The sequence below is a fragment of the Meleagris gallopavo genome, chromosome 2 (genome assembly GCF_905368555.1).
Source record: "Meleagris gallopavo chromosome 2, MGAL_WU_HG_1.1, whole genome shotgun sequence".
Classification (NCBI taxonomy): domain Eukaryota; kingdom Metazoa; phylum Chordata; class Aves; order Galliformes; family Phasianidae; genus Meleagris; species Meleagris gallopavo.
In genome coordinates this window covers 67,320,744-67,340,088 of record NC_139405.1, presented here as the reverse complement: position 1 = coordinate 67,340,088, position 19,345 = coordinate 67,320,744, and the positions used below count along the sequence as shown (strand labels likewise).

At 38.1% G+C, this 19,345-nt stretch overlaps 1 protein-coding gene across 1 annotated transcript in view; it reads left to right on the top strand.

Moving 5' to 3' along the window:
- Nucleotides 1-19,345, top strand: part of CRYBG1 (crystallin beta-gamma domain containing 1) — a 95,403-nt gene that overhangs the window by 21,184 nt on the left and 54,874 nt on the right. Inside the window, 1 exon segment of the mRNA XM_085217564.1 lies at nucleotides 10,590-10,719. Coding sequence (XP_085073690.1) covers nucleotides 10,590-10,719 — 130 coding nt within the window.

The following is a 19,345-nucleotide window of genomic DNA, read 5'->3' as shown; positions in this document are numbered from 1 at the left end:
AGCACCCCGATATGAATGAGCACTGGGGATGGAGGATGATCTGTCCATAACCAAAAGTTGAAGATGCTGTAGTTTAGTTACCTTGGAGAGAACTGGTGAAGAGCAAAGTAGAAGCAGCAGTAAGTGTACTGAATTGTATGAAATACTCACCATTTTAAATAACAACGTTTTATACAGTGTTAACGGGACAGTGTCCTTGTTAAAAAAATAAAAATATATTCTCTACAGTGTGTCTGCACCTCCTTTTCCAGGATCTGCTTGTCCTCATTTCTCATTTTCCCCTCTCTTCCGTTCTTTCCATCCTTTCTTTTACATTTCCTCCTTGCCTACAGCATGACTTTGGATAGTTGTGGAAAAGAGGAGGTGAAAAAGGGGAATGATAAATGGAATTGAAGGAAGCAAAAACACATACAGAACTTGTCATTCCACAGAAGATGAAGAAAAGTAGGTTGTGAAGCCAAAGCCTGTGATCCCTGACTCCATAGCGTTAAGATGCCGGCAGGCTGTATTGCAGTGAGCTCAAATAATGAAGTCTTGCTTCTCCATGCTATGTAAGTTAGTCCTTTCTAAAAAGGCAATAAGACTTCAAAGAAGCACTTCATATTGTAGATCTATATGATGTTCAAGCTGGCAGAATGCCTGTTTTGTGTGGAGGTATGAAGAGAGCACATCCACATCTGTGTATTTATTTTGATGTGTAACTTTAAGAATTTAAAATCTGTATTCATTGCTCTTAAAAAATACAGGAATGAAGGACTGTGGTGATAATCTGTAGGGCTACGGGATGTACTGTGCAATAGATAGCATCTCATTTTGGTGCTGTGCTAGACTTTGTGACAAAACTGCTTTTCATGCTGCATCTGTGAGCATGTGTACATTGCAGATTGCTTTTCACCTTCTTCATTGTTCTCTTGTTTATAGGCTTAGCAATTTCTAAGATTTTCCCAAACTATTTTCTCTGCTGAATTTGTGATTTATAAAGCCACAGGAAGTATGAAAATGTATTTTAAAAAGCTGGATCTTAAACTGTGTCTGTCTTAAAGCATTTTTAAATTGTTGTCGTACATATAACTAAGCACACATGCAACTAGAAGACTGCTCAAAGATGTGAGAGTCATAGACCTGGCCTGTTGAACATGTCTGTAAATTGACTGAGTATTGTCATTCTATTACCTTAAATCACAATTCAGATTTCACTCAGTTGTTAACAAAGAAATATGCAGAGAATTTGAATGAGTGTAATCAGTGGTTTCTTAAACCAAAATTGTAAAATGTTAGAATTTATATTAAAGTCTCTGCAGGTGTATGTTTTTAGGCAAATGAGAAAATGCAGATTAGCATCGTATGCAATGAAGTTATCATTACTTGAAACCTGAAATTATAGTCCATTATCTAGTTTGGAAACAGCAAACAAAACATCCCATCTTACATGAGATGACTTATCTAAGTATAACAATACTTGCATATTACTTCTTACTGAATATATCATTTCAACTCAACTTTCCTCTCCTGATATCAAAGAACAGTTGGTCAACCACTGTAATAAATTGTTCTTCCTTTCTACTTAAAGATCAGTAAAATTTTAATGACCACTTTTCAGAACAAAATTTCCAAATCTTTGTGTTTGGCTGGTGCCTCTGTTTACAGTGCCACTTTATATTCTTTAGTATGTTAGGAAATATTTTCTAGGTTTCCTAGATGTTTAGATTGTTAGTATTCAGAAAAGACAATAAATTTCTATAAGAAGGCAATTTGTAATCACAAATCCCCATTGAACGTACACCGCTCTGTTATTTTCTCAGCAAAAGGTGGCTCAGTGCTTTGCTGCCAAAAGCCTGAGTTTCAATTAGGCTTAGCATAATTGATGAGAGTGTACAAGAGCTGCTACCACACTAGTTGGTTGCCTTTGTTATAGGCAGTGGGCTAATTTAGCTCATGAAATCAGCTCGTTTTGGGAGAGTTCCTTTGCTGTAAGTGCAGGGTGTGGTTTATGCAGAATTTGATGAACAGATAAATTGATGAGTTTGTGCAGCACCAGCCAAACCTCCTGCATGCACCTTGTTCATCTGTCCTGCTCTTCACTCTCCTGTGAGGGGCAGCTCAGGGGATCCAGTAGAGCAGGAGAGATGGGAGCACTGGGCTGAAGCACTGGGCTGCTGTATGGGGGGTCATCCTCTATGGGGATCTCATGCTGAAAGGGATCTTGCTGGAAGTTGCAGTCCTCAGCCACAGCCCGGCACGGTGGTCACTCCCGTGTGACAGGACACAGCTCTGCCACAAGGCCAAGTCTTAAGGTGTATTTACCTGGGTTGTCCCTCCCTGCTTGCCCTGTACCCATCCTGTGCAGATTTTCCTGCATCTGGCCCATGGGAACTTGAGAGGCCTGCTCTGGTGTCTCATCCCTGCTTCATCCCTTCTCGAGGTCTGAAATTCTTCTAAGAGTCAAAGTCTTTCCTATTTGCTGCTGGAGTGGCACTGTATTTAGAAATAAGTCAGACTTTTTCGAAGTAGAAATTTAGTCTAAGGCAGATCACTTGAGCACACAACAAACTTTAAAGAGGAAAGAGCACAAGCTTTGCTATTTGTTTTCCAACTATCACTTTGAACCAAGTGCTAATACATAAAAGAGCAGGTTGAAAGCGCAAGTCTGTGTTCAGAAGTATTTTTATGTCCCTGAAATCGTACAAACCTTTCAGTCGATGTAGTTACAGAAGACAGCAAACTTATGTGGGAATGTGATATTTCTGCTCATCAAGTCAGGGTGAGTCAACGTGAACAAAGAAAAGCATCGTGTGTTTAAAGAAATGAATGATGCTGGCTTTCCATCTCCTCAGTCTAACAGCTTCATCTAGTTCTTTGAACTTCTTACTATACAAAATGAGATACTACCTTTGTTTGGCAAGTGTGTGTAATGATTATTGTTTATACAGTGCTTTAAAGCTAGACCAGAATATAAATATCAAGATTAGTTTTACACTCTGTAAGATATTCTAGGGCAGCATGGCTCCAAATTGTCTCTGGAGCTGAGGATGCTAGTAGTGCATATTTGTTCCTTGCCCACCAATGTGGCTTTGCTTGGAGTCTCTGGATGCTACTACAATGTCAGACATAGAATCGCAGGACTGCTTGGGTTGGAAGGGGCCTTAAAGATCATCTAGTCCCAACCTCCAGTCATAGACATGATTTATATTTTATTGTTACACAGCAAGAAAAGATTGTTAAATACTTTCTATGTTACATCTGTCAATTAAATGCCAGACATTCTCAAAAGCTCCCAATATTTTCACATACTCAAGTAATCAGATTGATAAAATAACCAAGGGGTTATTTTGTAGTTTCATATTCCAGAAATGGCAAATAAAAAGTTAAAATGGAAAATATTGGTAATATTTTGCGAAGTCAATTTTTAGTAATAAACTTTAGGTATCTTGCAAAGATGGCTGCATTTGCAGAGCTGCAGTAGGGTCAAAACTTGGCTGTGGAATGAATGGAGTGGTCGTCACAGGTCATGGGTTTGTTGGGGCACATCTAGCATATATGCAGAGGTGCCACCCAGTGGCCAGATGGCAGTGATAAGTTTTTCTGACTTAAAAAAGTGAAAGGAGGGCATCTTACAATAATATTTTAAATAATATTTCAAATAACTTGTTTGGTCTCTTTTTTTACATTTTGTGGACAGCACATAAACAAAAGAGGTTCCAGTTTCTTTAAAAAGAGTAGCTGGCAATTTGCTAAATTGTCACCAAATCTTAGAATAAAGAAGAGCTTCAGTTAATTAAAATAATCTAAATAATCTAATGAGAAAATGTTCTGACCTTGAAACTTCATTTTAGAAATTGTGTCAGTATGCTCAAGTGATTTTGTAGCAAATCAAGGTGTTATCTTTGTTGTTTTTGTTAGATTGTGTTTTTTTCCCATGCAAACAAGAGCTAGAACTACAGCCTGAAAATGGTGATTGTCTGTGGTAGGTGTAAACTGAAATTTATGATGCTTCACCTCATAGCAATAGTCATACAGAATGATAATCTGATAGTAGAGTAAAAAAAAGAAAAAGTAGAATTGTTGTAAGAGATTTATGATACCAGCACAATGCAAAATGAAACCTATTGCAGTGATCAAATTCCTTCCCTGAGATTATCAGAAGACAAAGGAGTGAAACAGTGATGAGCACCTAGTACAGCTCTATACTGCTATTCATGAAGATTTTAACTAGGTATGTAATGACTGGTGTGGCTAAAAACAATCTTTGCTATGTTTTCAGATTACCTGAAAGATAACCTTGAAGCTCTTCTCAATCTGAAGTGTCTGCACTGGGTTTCCAGTCAATAGAGATGGCAAAGAAGATAGATAACTTTAAACATAGTGAATTGCTGCAATAATTTCTGGGACAGCTGCATCTTTTTTATCCAGTAAAACAGAAAAAGATCATTTAGAATAAGAAATGAGCAGCTGCTTGGATTCGTATTAGAGATTTGGCTACAGAGCAACATTGTGCATCTGTATTAGGACTCAGGAAAACATGTTTCGAAGGACTAATGAGTTTAGTATTTCCAATTGAATGCTGTTTGAAGCACAAGAAAGCCAGAAGCTTGAAACCATTTCATCTCATGAGGAGTTGCTCAGAGCTTCAGCAAACTGCCAAATGCAAACAAATATATTTAATAACCTGAAATTAATATATTGTACTGGGAAAGCAGTACGGTTGAAAAAACAAATACACATAGGCCTGGCAGTGGACAACAAGTATGACAAGTTTGTGGTGTTGCAGTGGCTCAGAAAAAGTTCTGTGTGGTCTTTGTCTGTGCAAATGTATCGTGGAACAAAGCAAAGAGGCAGCAGACTACTCTTTGGGATTTTGTTATGGCTGGAAGCAGGAGATTGTGCCCAGCTCCAGACACGTCTTTGTCAGAGAGGTATTGTCAGAAGGAAACAGAGGAGAACACAGGAATTCCTTTACAAAAGGGAAGATTATGCTAAATAATGACTGAGTGAGAGATGTAGCTGAAGCCTGCAAATATTTAAATTGTGTGAATTCACTAAACAAAGCAATAAATTATGTAGGCTGACATTAAGGCAGAATAGAGTAACTATAACAAAGGGAATTTTTAGGTGAGGTACTAACCCTGTTATTATTAAGATCTATGACAAGACAATTCTAAGTAGCCCAGTAGGAATACATCTGCTGTGACCTAAGATGACTGAAAGGCAATCTCTACGATCAAGAAAGGTGGAGGCATAAATGTTAAACTTGATTCACCTGTGTATCTGAGATCTGGCCATTAGATGGCAGGGTTCAGGTACCGGAGGGCGGATGCCTGCTCTTCTCCAGTCAGTGTCTCACCTGAGGAGGATCTCAGGGCCGCTAATTCATCCTAGTGGCTAGAAGAGTTTGGAGATGCTCAGTTTTCCCCAAAAACCAAACCCATGCGGCCCGTAGCTCACACAGCAAAAGTCACACAGCTGCTGTCTACTACTCGTGTCCTGTCAGGATGTGCTTTTTTCCACGTGCAGCTCTGTGTGGATAGAAGAGGGGCTAAGTTACCCAAGTGTAACAAGCCACTTTGTATAAGACCTGAAGTCAGCTGGAGTCTGAACAAATGTATTAGGAGGGGAAGAGAAAAACTGTAACCAGGGATACAATAATGGAATGTTGAGGCAGCGGAAAGAGCTTGCTACAGACTGTTGAAGAAGTCCACGTACTGGTTTTGTGGAAAAGATGACGTGAGGAAAAGCAGTAGCTTGGTATGAAAACCTCTTCAGAGCATGCTGTTTGAAATGCTCAAAATATATTAAAACTGTAGCTAGACCACCTCAAATAGTGTGCAATAAAAAACAAAACAACCAACAACAAAAAACAAAACTTGTTTAAAACAGTCTGCGCTGCTAAAGGATCTGCCTCAGGGAGCAATCCTTATGTATGCATCCACACCTCGCCAGATTACACGCCTCTGGAGTGAACTGGCTGTGTTGTGCTGCATAACACTTGACCTGGGTCTGATGTCCCTGTGGCTCTACGACCATAATTACATTTTTGTGGCTTCAGTTCAAAGCGTCTGAGGTAACGCAAGGGCTGCTTTGCTGCCTGCGAGACTGGTGTTCTTACAGCATTATGCCAAAGGTATGATGCCTGCTGTGGGGTGTGGTGTGGGCACACAAGGGGTGTCTGAGGGCAGGAGGATAGCTGGGGTGGTGTAGGACAGGAGGAGACAAAGCTGCCATAGCCCCATCCCTGCTCTGCCACCCCTTGGACGATCCATCCTCAGAGCTGCTCCTGAGCTCCTCCTTAGAAGGAAGCCTTTGGTTTGCTCCAGAGAGCTCAGGCACAGAGTGATTCATGTGAACTATGTTTGACTAGAGGACCAGAACCAGGGAGTGAACCAGGGTGATAAATTACTTAGCAGCGTAGATGGACCCATTGTAGTTAAGAGCATCTTGGCAGTGGGCAAGCAGAGGGAAAGACCATTACTGCTTTTTGTAGTTCTGTGTTGTGGAGTAACTCTTCAGCACAGGCACTTTGCTGATTGGATGGGTATTTGCTTGTTCCAGAGAAAAATTTAAGGGCTGATACAGCATGGGAGTGGGGAGTCTGGGCAGAGGACCTGAATAAACAAACAATGTATCTGTTTTAATCAAGTTGTTCTTGCTCGTACATGCTCTTTTAGAGCATGATCTCATCCTATGCAAAAGTGTTGATTGAAAATGGGAATTACTATTCAAGAATCATCTACAGGATACAGACTGAAGACTGTTACAGAAAATAGCAGACTGGAGATGGATATCAGGGCTGGATATGATGGATGATGAGGGAAGCCATGGCTGTAAAATTATAAGGTTGCCATTACAGTAAGCATTATTATTTTAAAACGTTTGGCAATCTCCTCTTTTGTTGGTGAGTTTTGTTTATTGTTCCTACTATGATGTATTTGTGTGGTTTTGTCTTCAGGTTAAATCCCTTCAAAAAGCTTTTTAATAATTATCTTAATGTTTTAAGATGATATTTTAAGACAATTAAAAGAAATCATTGTGTGTTGCTACCAGAGACTTTGGCATGGACAAGGAAGAGCAATGGGTCTATGGTGTGTGTCTGTAGCATAAAAAGAGCACTTCCTGGTGTAATTTCTATTTCATAGTTTATGATTGCTCTTCCAATCTGTAGCTCCACTGCAAACCAGTGTCCCTGTACTCGTGCAGAGAAGATTTTTCTACCTAAAAAGCTTCTCCTTCTTCACTCTCTTTTCAAAAGCTTTGTAATTTCCAAGGCCTTCTGCCTGCTCTTCCTTTTGCTTCACTGCAGAATTAGTTATTATTTTCATTAGCTACATGAAAAGATGCCAGACACTCATCGCTGTGGACAAGGTAAACATATTCTAAATGTTTTTGACATAATTAGTCACACTATTTAGTAACCATGCACAAAACAAACAATAAACAACTCAGTCTATCATAAATATGCAACCCACCATTTGTCCCAATGTTAAAATTCTTACCTCTGCAGACAACCTCCTCTCTGAGTGCCTCAGACAATTGATGGGCCTTGCAAAATGTCTGGGAGGGTTTCATAACATTCCTAGCATGTTGCAAACACTCTTTCCCCCTCAGGCCTGCGGGGCTTTGAACGAGTGAGTATGGTTACACAAACAAGTCAGGGTGAGGAAAGCCAGGGTGTGGATTTGCAGTGCGTCAGAGTGCCCCACAGTAACTGTCCATCCACCTGCCCTCGCCCTGCCATGTGCAGCAGTGAATTGGAGTGAGCTCCTTCGTATTTAGGCTGGAACATGAGAATTTACACAGGCAGTTACCACAGAGTTCACACCCCAGCTTGCCCCATGGCAGCTTGCTTGCATGCCCATGCCTTGAGGTAGGAAGTATACTGCTGCTCTGTGCAAGAAAACTGCTTGCTGCCTAAAATTAAAGCTTCTGGGAGAGAATGGCGAACTCAGCCATCAGTAGTTTGTTGAGAGAATAAACCTGAAATTGTGCACACTTTTAAACATCTGCTACTTCTTTTCAAAATCTGAAGTGCCACTGTTGGCTATGCTTTGTTTTCAGGTTGAAGCTTCTCCTGCTGCTTTTGTCAGCTCCAGTTTTTGGCCTGAAATGGTATTCTTTAAAAGAAAGGTGTCTGAATGAAACAATATCATTGCAATGTGCTCTAAAAAGAGCAGTTCCCTGGTTACCGAGTGGTGGACTCGTCAGCACCCTGAGGTCTAATGGTGTGTTGGGACCAGATAGCCCCTACTCTGGCCTTGAGCTCCTCACTTTGGCCCCACAGGGGCGAGGCCTGAGAGGGGCTCTGGAGTGGCCCTGCCCTGTTACCTACCTAGAAAGTATTTGCTCCCACAGCTTGTCTTCCTCCTTTTGGCATTCGGATATGCATGCCTAGTGGCATGCTTTTTTCTGACATACGTACATTATATAGCACTGGGAGCACAGAGGCCTGCAGCACCATTACAAAAAGTGGCCTCTCACAGGGCGTGAGTATCAACCTCAATGCTTGACAGTGCTTCCATCTGCTTCCTGCATTGTTCTGCATTTTCCTTCTTATACAGACTTCAACCAAACACCTTCCCACCCTCCTGCCTATACTGTGTCACTTGTTCCCCTGCTCTGATAAAAACCACTTGGTCACTGAGTCCTCAGTGTACGGTTGTTCCTTGAACAGAGACCTCCAGATATACTAGATTGGATAGGATATAACAGTCTTTTTATCTTAGATGAGCAGGTGGTGAATATGACTTCTGAATTCTCATGTGTACAATTTGTGTGGAACCACTCCAAAGCAGCTTCCATTGTCAAAGGCCCTATAGACAGCAGGCAGAAAATGCAAACCCAGACAGACAGCTTAAAGTCAGTTGTGGCTTGGAAAAGGCAACCAGCCATTGAGAGCAGCACAGTTTCTTCCTTAAAAATAGGTAAATAAACAAAATAATTGCATGCGTTTATTGGAATATGTGTTACAATGTCAAAACATTTTCACCACAATTATGCAATAAACTGAACACCTCTATAAATAAGCCTGAGGCTTCTCTGCTCCCTTATTTAGTCTTTGAAAAGTTTATGACAGTCAGGCATAAAACTGAATTTGCAACTAGAGTTGTACAAAGAGAGCTGATTTGGAACTTTGTGATGAGTCTGGAGGAAAAGTTTACATGAAAAGGAGTTTGGGGCTAACTGAAATAGAAAATGCACACATGTGAAGAACGAAACAAACAAAACATTTGAGACATTGTTTTTGCTGACAGCAAAGTATTTGTTAAGGGTATTTGATACCTAGAAATCTGTCAGTGTTTCAAACTGGAGTGAGTTGAATGGAAGGCCTCCAATACAGCTTGGTGGTGGGGGGAGGGAGGGAGTTGGTGCCTGTGAGGCTAATGGAGGATGGAGGCTTGTTCAGCCCAGGGGAAGAAGCAGCTCTGGGGTGTGAGGAGGAATCAGGAGGCCTCCAATCAGAGAGGTCACCAAGACAGAGACAGATTCTCTGTAGTGGTACAATGCAGGATGGCAAGAGACTATGAGACAACAGGCAAAAATTGAGAAAAGAGATTTGGCCTGGACGAGTATTTTAACTGTTTCCCCAGAGAGGTGATGTTTCTGTGCTTTTATTTTCAGAGTTGACTGGTTAAAGGACTGAACAACTTGGTCTTATCCCATAGCTGATGTTGTTTCTGCAGCAGGTTGGCCCAGAAACCTCCTGGGATCACTTTCAGTGAACCTAAGAAAAATGCAGTCCAAATTGGAAATGAAGATACCAAAATACATTGATTAAAAAAGCTGAATTTTAACTAATTGTTGAATCATCTGAAGGATTAAATATACAAAATGTCATTTTTAATCGAGTTTTTAAATTAAGTTATATCTTCATAGAATTCTTTGGGGGGTTTTTTTGCTACTTTGCTACTTTGGTTCTTCTGGCAACAATATGAAAGGGTTGATACAAGTTGTCCATCGTTTTCTACTATGAGAAATAACTGAATTATTTCTTACTTATGAATAAACCATGTGAACTTTTCCACATTCTTTGGATTCCAAAATTCAGAATTGACACTGCAAAAACACATAAGCAAAATTTATGTGTTATTGCAAAGATTATATACACTGTCATTGTGACAGTATCTTTCCAATAATGACCTTCTATTTTGTTAATTCAACTGATACTTTATTGAGACAGCTTCAGGAAGGAAGGTGAGCAGCATGTGATGTAATGTGAAACAATAAGCCCCAAATGTTGTAACCTGCTGTTCTGTAGAGATGGAGTGTCATAAGATAATAAGAGTACTTTTCTTCGCTTGTGGCTCTGATGTGGTTATCTTGCTGAATATTGTAATCATTTTCATTTGTTTTGGTATCAGGAAAGAGCTGACAAATCAGGGTTGCAGATAGCTGAAGCAGCTGGGATGAATTAATATCTAAATAAGAGTAGTGAGTAGTTTGGCTTTAAAAAAGCTATGTGATTTATAAGTACTTGAAGCCTGGAACCATTACAACAAGAGGAAAGAGTTTAGCATATTTGTCAAGAAATACAGAGGATATTAGCTCAGACTTTATTTCACTAGGATGTATTAATTAGACAATATTTATTCTCCTTTTAGGTACTACGATATATCAGGCACACGCTATACTGTTCAAGAGAGCCAACTACCATCAGTAATCTGTCCACACTCTTACGTTCTTCCATCAATATCAATGTCTACCGCCTCGTTACCAGCAGCACTTAGAAAGGTAAGAGAAAACTGAGTATCTATGTTTACAAAAAACATCTATGTACATATAGATAAATATATATATAAATATATATCTATCACAATGAGGACGACTAATCTGAAAACAGAATTTAATACAAAGTATAATTGTACATAATCTTCCTTTAAAAGAAGTGTATTTGAAGTACTGGAAATTTTTCAAATAAATGTCATATACGGAAATAAGGAAGGTACATAATTGCTATAAGCTGGCATGAACAGCCATCAAAGGAAATGGCTCGAGGAGATCTTCCACATGTTCTCACAAACCATATGGCTTTTTCATTTTGATTATAAAATATACATAAGCCAAAATAATAAATGAACAGCAGTTACAGTTCCATGTTTTCTCACTTAACCTCCATTGTTTTCTGTGAAAGTTTTATTTCAGAGAAGGAAAAAGGGTTATGCATTAATTTTCTAAAGTTCATTTAGTTCATGTAGTGTTACTCATTTGTTTGGCAGCAGTATTGTTTCATGGAAGCAAGTTAGAGAAAATGCTAATTGTTTCTGCTTCAATGTGAGAACTTCATTTCAGATTGCAGACAATGTTGTGCAATATCATTCTTGTCTTTATTTTAATCTTTCCGTGGAGAGAGAAATACTTCTTTTTTCATGTTAACAAAAGTGCAGTAATTACAAAAGCTAATTTTTTTGTTGCTTGTGGAACTAATATTCTTCTGAATATATTTGATGAGGACCTAAAGTATTCTGTCTTTAAAACAAATAAATGACTCGTCTAGTCTGGTCAAACCCGGAAATCTTATCTACTAATTTCTATATGAAGCCTTTGGAAAAGACTCATTGGTCTTAATTGAATAGACAGTATAAACCCCAAACTTCCCTTGTGTTCTCGTTCAGCATCTTGGTTCCATTGGTACTGTAACACAACTACAAACAGAGTTCAGTTCTTTGCAGTTATGAAACTGCAAAATAATGAAGTATTTTAATGGGCCGTGGAAGCCAGCTCAGGACTTAAGTTCTAACAGACCAAACTGGTGTTCTGGTGGCTTTGTACTTTAATTCCTTGCAAAGAATTCTTACAAAGTCTGATCATCTGATAGATACATTTAAGGAAAAAAAAAGCAAGGAAATTTATTTTTCATAGGAATTAGGGAGAGAGGGAGAGGAGAAGAGTCGAAGGAGAGGAGAGAGAATTCAGCAGTTTCTTTTGTTTTAGGATAATCTGGTAAAGTATATAATTATGTAGTCACCTGATGATGACAGATGGATTACGGGGATTGGGCTTTAATGAAGCACAGTCTTCCCTCAGCACTTGGGAGAGCAGTAGAACACTCTGTGACACAGAACATAAGCTGTTTGCACCAGACTCCTCTCTGTTGCTCTCCTCTCTACAGAAATCTGTTCATAAGCCCATTAAAGGTGAATGTACTGAATAGTGTCTCGTAGACTAATTTATAAAGCCTAGTTTGTATTATTCTTTTTCTTTTCTTTTTTTTTTTTTTTTTGCCTAATTTAGGTTTTTCCTTCTGCATCAGATAATTAAGAGCTGACTCTAGCAATGACTAAAACAGACAAGCTCACCTGCATTCTTTTATTAATTAAATAGTCTTCTTGAGAAACCTTGCTTATCAGTCTCTGGAACTCGTTCACATTTAGTTTTGTTTTCTGAAAAAAAAACCCGTATATGTATATATGTTGCTGTTTTCTCTTTCAGTAATAGTCATCACAGTTCACTTTCACCTAAATCCCCTTCCACTCTCAGCCAGTTCATGCCTACAAAGAGGATCTAAAATAGCCACTCCCTTAATAGTTTTCTTCACCTTCTGAAGAAAAAGCTGTCCCCAGCATATTCCAAGAACTTGTTGGATGTCTCTGTCTTGTATTTCTTTTCCAACAGGAAAAAAGAAATAATTCCAAGAAGTAATTAAAGCCGTCAGGTTCTGTCCTTTTGGATGCTTCCCTTGCTTGATCAAAAACAGTCTTCCCTCCACCCAATTAACTAGCGTATAATAAACTTCTATTATAGTATACCCTGGTTTTCTCCTTTCATCTTCTTCCAGAGTTGTTTAACAGATCTTCATCTTACCCATTCTAGTGCTTCAGAGCAGCTCTTCTTGATATACAACGTAACTTGTTTCTCCTTTTCACTTGACTTTCATAAATAGTTCTAGTAAAGCAGAAGGAAATTTAAGAAAATATTGAAGTTCACTTGGTTAGCACTGTTATTCAGTGAATAAATGTTGTGTTGCCCAAATTACAAAGTTAAAATATTTTCTTTCATTACACTGTTTTTGAAAAAAATCTACATCATTCTATATCAATATTATTCTCTCATCAAAAGCCCTTTGTACTGATTCAGATGTATTCCTAGTTCTGTTCAAAGAGTTCTACTTTTCTCTTTGCAAATCTGTCTGGCATTTATCACTCTGTTTTATTATAGTTTTCTGTTTTTGTACAGCTATATAAAAATCATTAAGAATTTTTTCTAAATGTACTTAGCAAATATGTAAATTGCATATGTTCATTGGGGCAAATTGGTCTATGAGAAATTAATAAATGATTAAAAATAAAAATATATTTAATTTTCTTCATTTTTCTAGCCCATTTAATGTGCAAAACATTTTTTTTTTTTAAATATAAAATACCTTCTGGTATTTTTGCAAATAGAACTTTGATAACACTATTAAACATTGGAAGAAAAAAAACCAAACATTTCTAGATGTCAGTTCTGCAAAGTATTTTATCACTAGATTTATAAAACTCAATTCCTTTTCATTTCTCCACGTGATACATTCTGTCCTTGGTTATGTTTGCACAGTCCAGTTATTCTCAGAGTAGCTACATAAGTGAAATTCGTGTTTATGAATTTGTTTGTAAATGAAGGAAAACAGCTTGATTAGTTTCCTGTTTGTATTTAAAATGTCTGTGCAGATCTACCTTGAAGATGATTTGATCTGTCATATAGCCTGTACCCCTTAAAGCAGACAGCATGGCCATAATTTTATGATCACTTTTAATATTTTTAAGACTGTTTAAATTAGTATAGCACTGTGACTAGTGTTCTTACTATAGATGAAGAAACAACTACCTGACTGCTTGCTGCATCCAGCTCTTTTTAAAAAATAATAATTTGAGGATCAAATAACAGATAAACCTGCATTTTGCAGTCGTACAGTTTCAATAGGAATAAAATGGAGTTTAATACAAGTTGAGGAGTCTTTACCTGCAGCACGTAAAACTCAAATGACCTTAACTTACATAGTTACAGACAAATAGACTTTAATCTGATAGGTTTCAGTATAGTTAGGCTGAAAGATATTTGCTCCTGTGAAGACCAATTTTAAATTTAGATTGGCTTCTACTGATAGTAAAATGAGTGAATGAATAGAATGTTCTTAATCTTTCCCTACTTATACGTTTCCTCTTCTCTAGGACAATAATTACAAAACATGTGGACTTCTTAAAATTCCATTGTTTTCTAACAGTCAGATATCTGTGCTCTAATGCTGTCTCTCCTCTTACATCAAGGTGTTGATTAGTCAGTTTTTGAGACATATAACCAGATATCTGTCTAAAGGTTTCTCAGGATTCTCCATCTAGATAAGAGTTCTCACACCTACTTGCTACCTGAATACAGTCACTGCCTTTCACACAAAGATTCAGTCCTATGACATGAATATTTAACTAAGGAAACTGGGTGGAGTACTTCTAACACCCAGGTGTGGCTATGGAAGCCCATTTTGATTCTGTGTCAAATTGCTGGATTAAATGAGTTTATTCTATCACTGCTGGTGCCGTGCTCCTGAGACAGCAGATACACAAGTCAAAAAGTTCCCTTGCTCTTTAACTTATCCTCCAGGATGACAGCCGGTCCATATCCAGTGTGTTTTCAACTTATCATTTCTCATCTGCTTCTTCAATTTCATTTCTGCTTTGCTCAGATTAATGCTAGCAAAACATCAAGCCTAGTGTTTCTCCTTACAGTGCTTTATGTTCTCAAGAAATACCAAAACCCTCAGTCTATTTGGGATCTTGGAGAATTGCAAAATCACCTGCCAGGGTAATGTTTTCAACTGCAGATGCAAATTGTACTGACACTTCATAATCTTCCAGTACTGAGGGTAAAGCAGGTGAACCACTAAACAAAATTATTGGTTTGTGGATGGGTGAGAGGAGCCTGCCCCGAGGAGAACAAGTCTTTGCCTTAAGGTTCACCACAGTTTTCAATAGATATGGTCTTTCAGTGGTTAACCGTTCTTCTCCCAAAACTTCAGACAGAAAGAAGAAAAGGAATCCTTCCTCAGCCTAGAATCAAAAAACTAAACAAATCCCTATAATCAAAGTCCTAGAAAGTGAGTCATGCAGGTGCTAGGAGCGTTTGCTGTTGTATGTTTTGTCAGGTGAAAGAAAATAAAAAGTGCAGGAAAGCACTAACCTGCTTTGTGCAAAGACTCAGGAAAAGGGAAGAGGAAATTATATGGCATTTTAGGGTTTCTTCCCTTGGAGTACAAGGGTAAGCACAACAAAGAAGTTATTTTAGTAGAGATTGAGGGGTGGTGATGGGCATGTTCTTGATTTTGTTTTGTTCTCTTTTAGGTTCTCAGCTGTTTGGATTAAGCTATACCTTTTTAGTTGAGTAAATGTTGCAGGACAAAATTATATTACCAGAGAACAAACAAACAAAGGTGAACAACAAGATAAAACAGGGAAAAAAGTCTTTTCAGTGTTTTACTGGACATCAGAATTCTTGTTGGAGTTTCTATCAGCTAAATTATGTTTATGCTCAACTGCTGTGTAAAGGAATGTACTTTATTTTCTTTCCCCACCTTCTTCAAAGTAACTGTTGTGTTCTCTGCATGGTGAAACTCCTATTATTTCTAGTGTGGTCAGTAGAGAAGAGCCTCTAAATTTGGGTTGTAGGACTTGTTCAGTGCAGATTATTCACTACTGCTACATAATGCTCCGAGCCACCCTCCTCCCACATGTGACTTGTTTCCCTGAAGTAATGGCACTTTGTACCTCCCAGCCTTAACAAATTGAATCATTTTCCTCTTTTTGTCTTTTCGTTCCACTAGGAACTACCCCTGTTACTTGACAGATAGGTGCAAACTCCCTCGATAATCTCCACATGACATTCTTCAATAAGAAGTTGGAATTTACTTGCTCTCTTTTCAATTAGTCATGCTTGTGGTCACTCCAGTAGGGCTACTTTTTAATGACATTGCTCTCCAGTGTCATTCCTGCAGAGAAAAGCGTAGCCTCCCATATTTTAAATTTTAAAGTATAACTTTTATCCTCTGTTAACCTCTGTAGACAGATCTTCCTGTGACAGTCACTTGCTTCTAATCCACTCATTTATGGGAAATCTGGAGAAATTAATTGCTATGCTTAAAGTGAACCAAAAATACAGAAATAGAGAGATTTTTATAGACTAGGATAGATAGAAAATTTTATTTACATATATTTATATGCATCTATAAATGCATGTTTAAATTTATATATGACTTAATTACAGTTTGGAGGATGTTGTCCATGAGCCATAGATTTGGGATCACACTCCTAATGTATTTGTGTGAATTGAAGTGATCAATATACAGAAAGAATGAAAAAATAGATCAAATGTGGTAAAGCATGGATCACGTGAGAGTTCTTTAACAAAACTTAGAGAAGCTATATTATTCATTGTCTGTGTGGCTTTTAATATGGATTTTAATAGGATGTTACTGTGCTGGCTGCCAAGCACACTAATTCTTTATTGTGGTCAAAAATGTCTAGGAAAACATGAGAAAGTTATAATAGTTTATCTAAGTTGTTTTTTTCTTTTATCCTATCTCTGCAATTTGTACCTATTCTTAGGCTCCAACCGTGGTGTGGTTTTGGGCAAGAAGATGATGTTAATAGGAAAAGAGCACTGAAGTCTTTGCTTTGAAATTCATGGTTTAAAAAAAAAAAAAAAAAAAAAAAGGGAATTGAGTTTCCAAACCAAACCAGTTGAGTAAGATGGAGAGATGTGGGAAGGGAAAACGAGTGCCTCATTTTGTCCTGGCCCAGCCAGCATTTCTTACATGGTTGACAAAGGATTTATGCTACACTTAGCAAATATTTAATTTACTCTGTCTGTACTTTAAACTTTTAAAGTTTTTATAGGATGCTTAGCTCTGAATCATGCTATATTTTGCAATAGTTTTAGATGATTAATACTGAAATATTCTTTCAGAATGACTTAGTTGATAAATATGCAATTCATAATTAAAAACCAACAACACACCAACCAATTGCAAGCAAAGTGTAAATAGTACTGAAGTCATCATGGGAGCCAGAAAGTACATAACTGGGATTGAATTTAAAAGCTGACCACTTAGGTCACACTGGTGTCTCCCACAGACATTTGTGTTCTGAGAAGCCATTATATCTTAAATTACTTGTCCTGACTATTTGGTGAGTAGTGTCTCAAAGCAGTAACCTTAAATGATCTGGTAAAATGTGAAAACCCACAAAGGATTGCAGGGATTATAACTTGGAGATAGCTTCTGTCAGTAGGCTTTCCATTAAGAGGATATCTGAGAGTGAATTCTACAGAGATCTATTAGCAGTGTTGACTACAGCTGAGTATATCTGATGGAAAGGGATGCTCAGTACTGCATAGACAAGGCAAAACTGGCCCCAGCATGCCTCAGCAGCCATTATGTAACACCACCTGCTGGCATGGGCCCACATGTTGGCCAGCTCTCCTTAAGGAACAGCACTAAGTATCAGTGGAGGTCTGAACTACGATTTGGTTAACTCTTTCAGCTTAAATAATTCCTTGTACTGTCTTTTGCTGTAAATATTTCTTAGCTTTCGATACTGAAACCTACAGAGACAGCAAAGCCCCTGTACAAGCAGTTTGCTTTTCATAGCACACGTGTACCAGTGTACCTGTGGGAATGCTGAACCAGGAGTGCACAGCCACCTGTAGTTGTAAATGAACACTGGTGATGATTTGCTGGCTGACAGAACTCAGGTATCATCTCTCCCTTAAAGAGAAGAAAAAGGTAAACACGGTGTGAATCTGTACATCAGAAACTTCTGCTTTTGAGCTGCGAAGGCTGTATTTCCATTGCTCTATCTGTATCTGTGCTTTGTCAAGGCCTAGATAAGAGAGGGAAAGGGGACAAGAGGGATACCAGTGGGGAGAACGGAAAAGATGAAACTAAGGAAGACCAATAACAAAGCAAAAACAAACATCTGTTTATAGATGAAATCCACAGCAGATAGGAAAGATATCAAAACAAAATATGTAAACAGGAGTGTTCAGAAGACATTTTGCTGTCTTCTGAACACTCCTGCTTATGTATTTTGTTGCACTTCTCTAGGAATCTACCAGTGGAATCTCAATGTAACTCTGATTTATTTTACGTTTCCAGTTAGAACTGTTGTGATAATTGCATCAACACAAAATTAAGCCATGCACATTAGAATTTTCTGTCTAGTATGATTGATGTGAGATATACAAAGAAGTCAAGAATTACTGATTTAAGAGTATCCATAATGGTATGTGCTTTTGGTTAAGAATCGTTCTGCTTAGATTTATCATGACAGAGCAAGCATAGAAAACACTGCAGCAGAAATGCTCTGGATGCTACACTGTGGTTTTTTCATAGAAAAAAAATTGCAAGGTGCCCTCAATTCAGCTGCATTTGTTGATAATGAAGGCAGAAGGATCGAGCAGCCAGTTACATGTACACAGGCATGTGTACTGTCTAGGCAGAGATCAAAATTCTGAGAAGTCCCGAAATAAAAAAGCCTGGATACCGGACACATTATAAAACTATCTGATTATTATTATTTGGCTTTGTCACAGAGCTCACTGGAGACATGCTCCTCCTTTTATCTTTCAAAAACTCTTGAAATTTAGGGGTAATTAAAGTACAAGAGAAGTTCTCAGCTGTCCAAGGCAGGAGTTCTCTGAGCGTTGCTCAACAATTACTTCTCTGCCTAATAAAATACTGTTCTGCTGACTAGACTGATGGCATCATTGCAATTTCCTTGTCATTCCACTTTTTCCCATATTCCCAGCTCATTATACCTCTTATCCCCACGTGAACTACAAATTCACTTCTGTATTAACTTTAAAAGGATTTAATTTTGTTATTTGCAGTCTGGCTTAAGACACCAACTCTCTTATTTCCTAAAAATAATATCCAGTTCTTATGGCTGATTGTGAGAAGCCTTGAAAACAACTTTGTCTCATATTTCTGTGGCTTTCTGGTGAAGACTTTTCTTTTAAGCTGTAGCACGAGAGTAAATAAGCTGTGATTGATTGCAGGTGTATAGAGCTACAGCTGACAGCTAATGTGGTCCTTAGAGAAGTATAAAAGACAAGAGAGATGATGGTATGGAGTTACTCAGTATTTTCATAAAAGTAACATGACTTCTGGAGTATTGATGTGAGAAAAATCTTGTATTCTAAGACTGTCATTCAAGATAGCAGTGGATGTACTGAGTCAAATAGGTTCCCCCTTCCCTTTTTGAATATGAATAAATTTGAAAGTGCAATAGAAATTCCAGTTAATTCTTGTTCTGATAGACATCTTTCAAGCACTTCAAGCTTTTTGAGGACATTGTTTAGTTGTTGTTTTTGTTGGTTTGTTAGTTTTTTA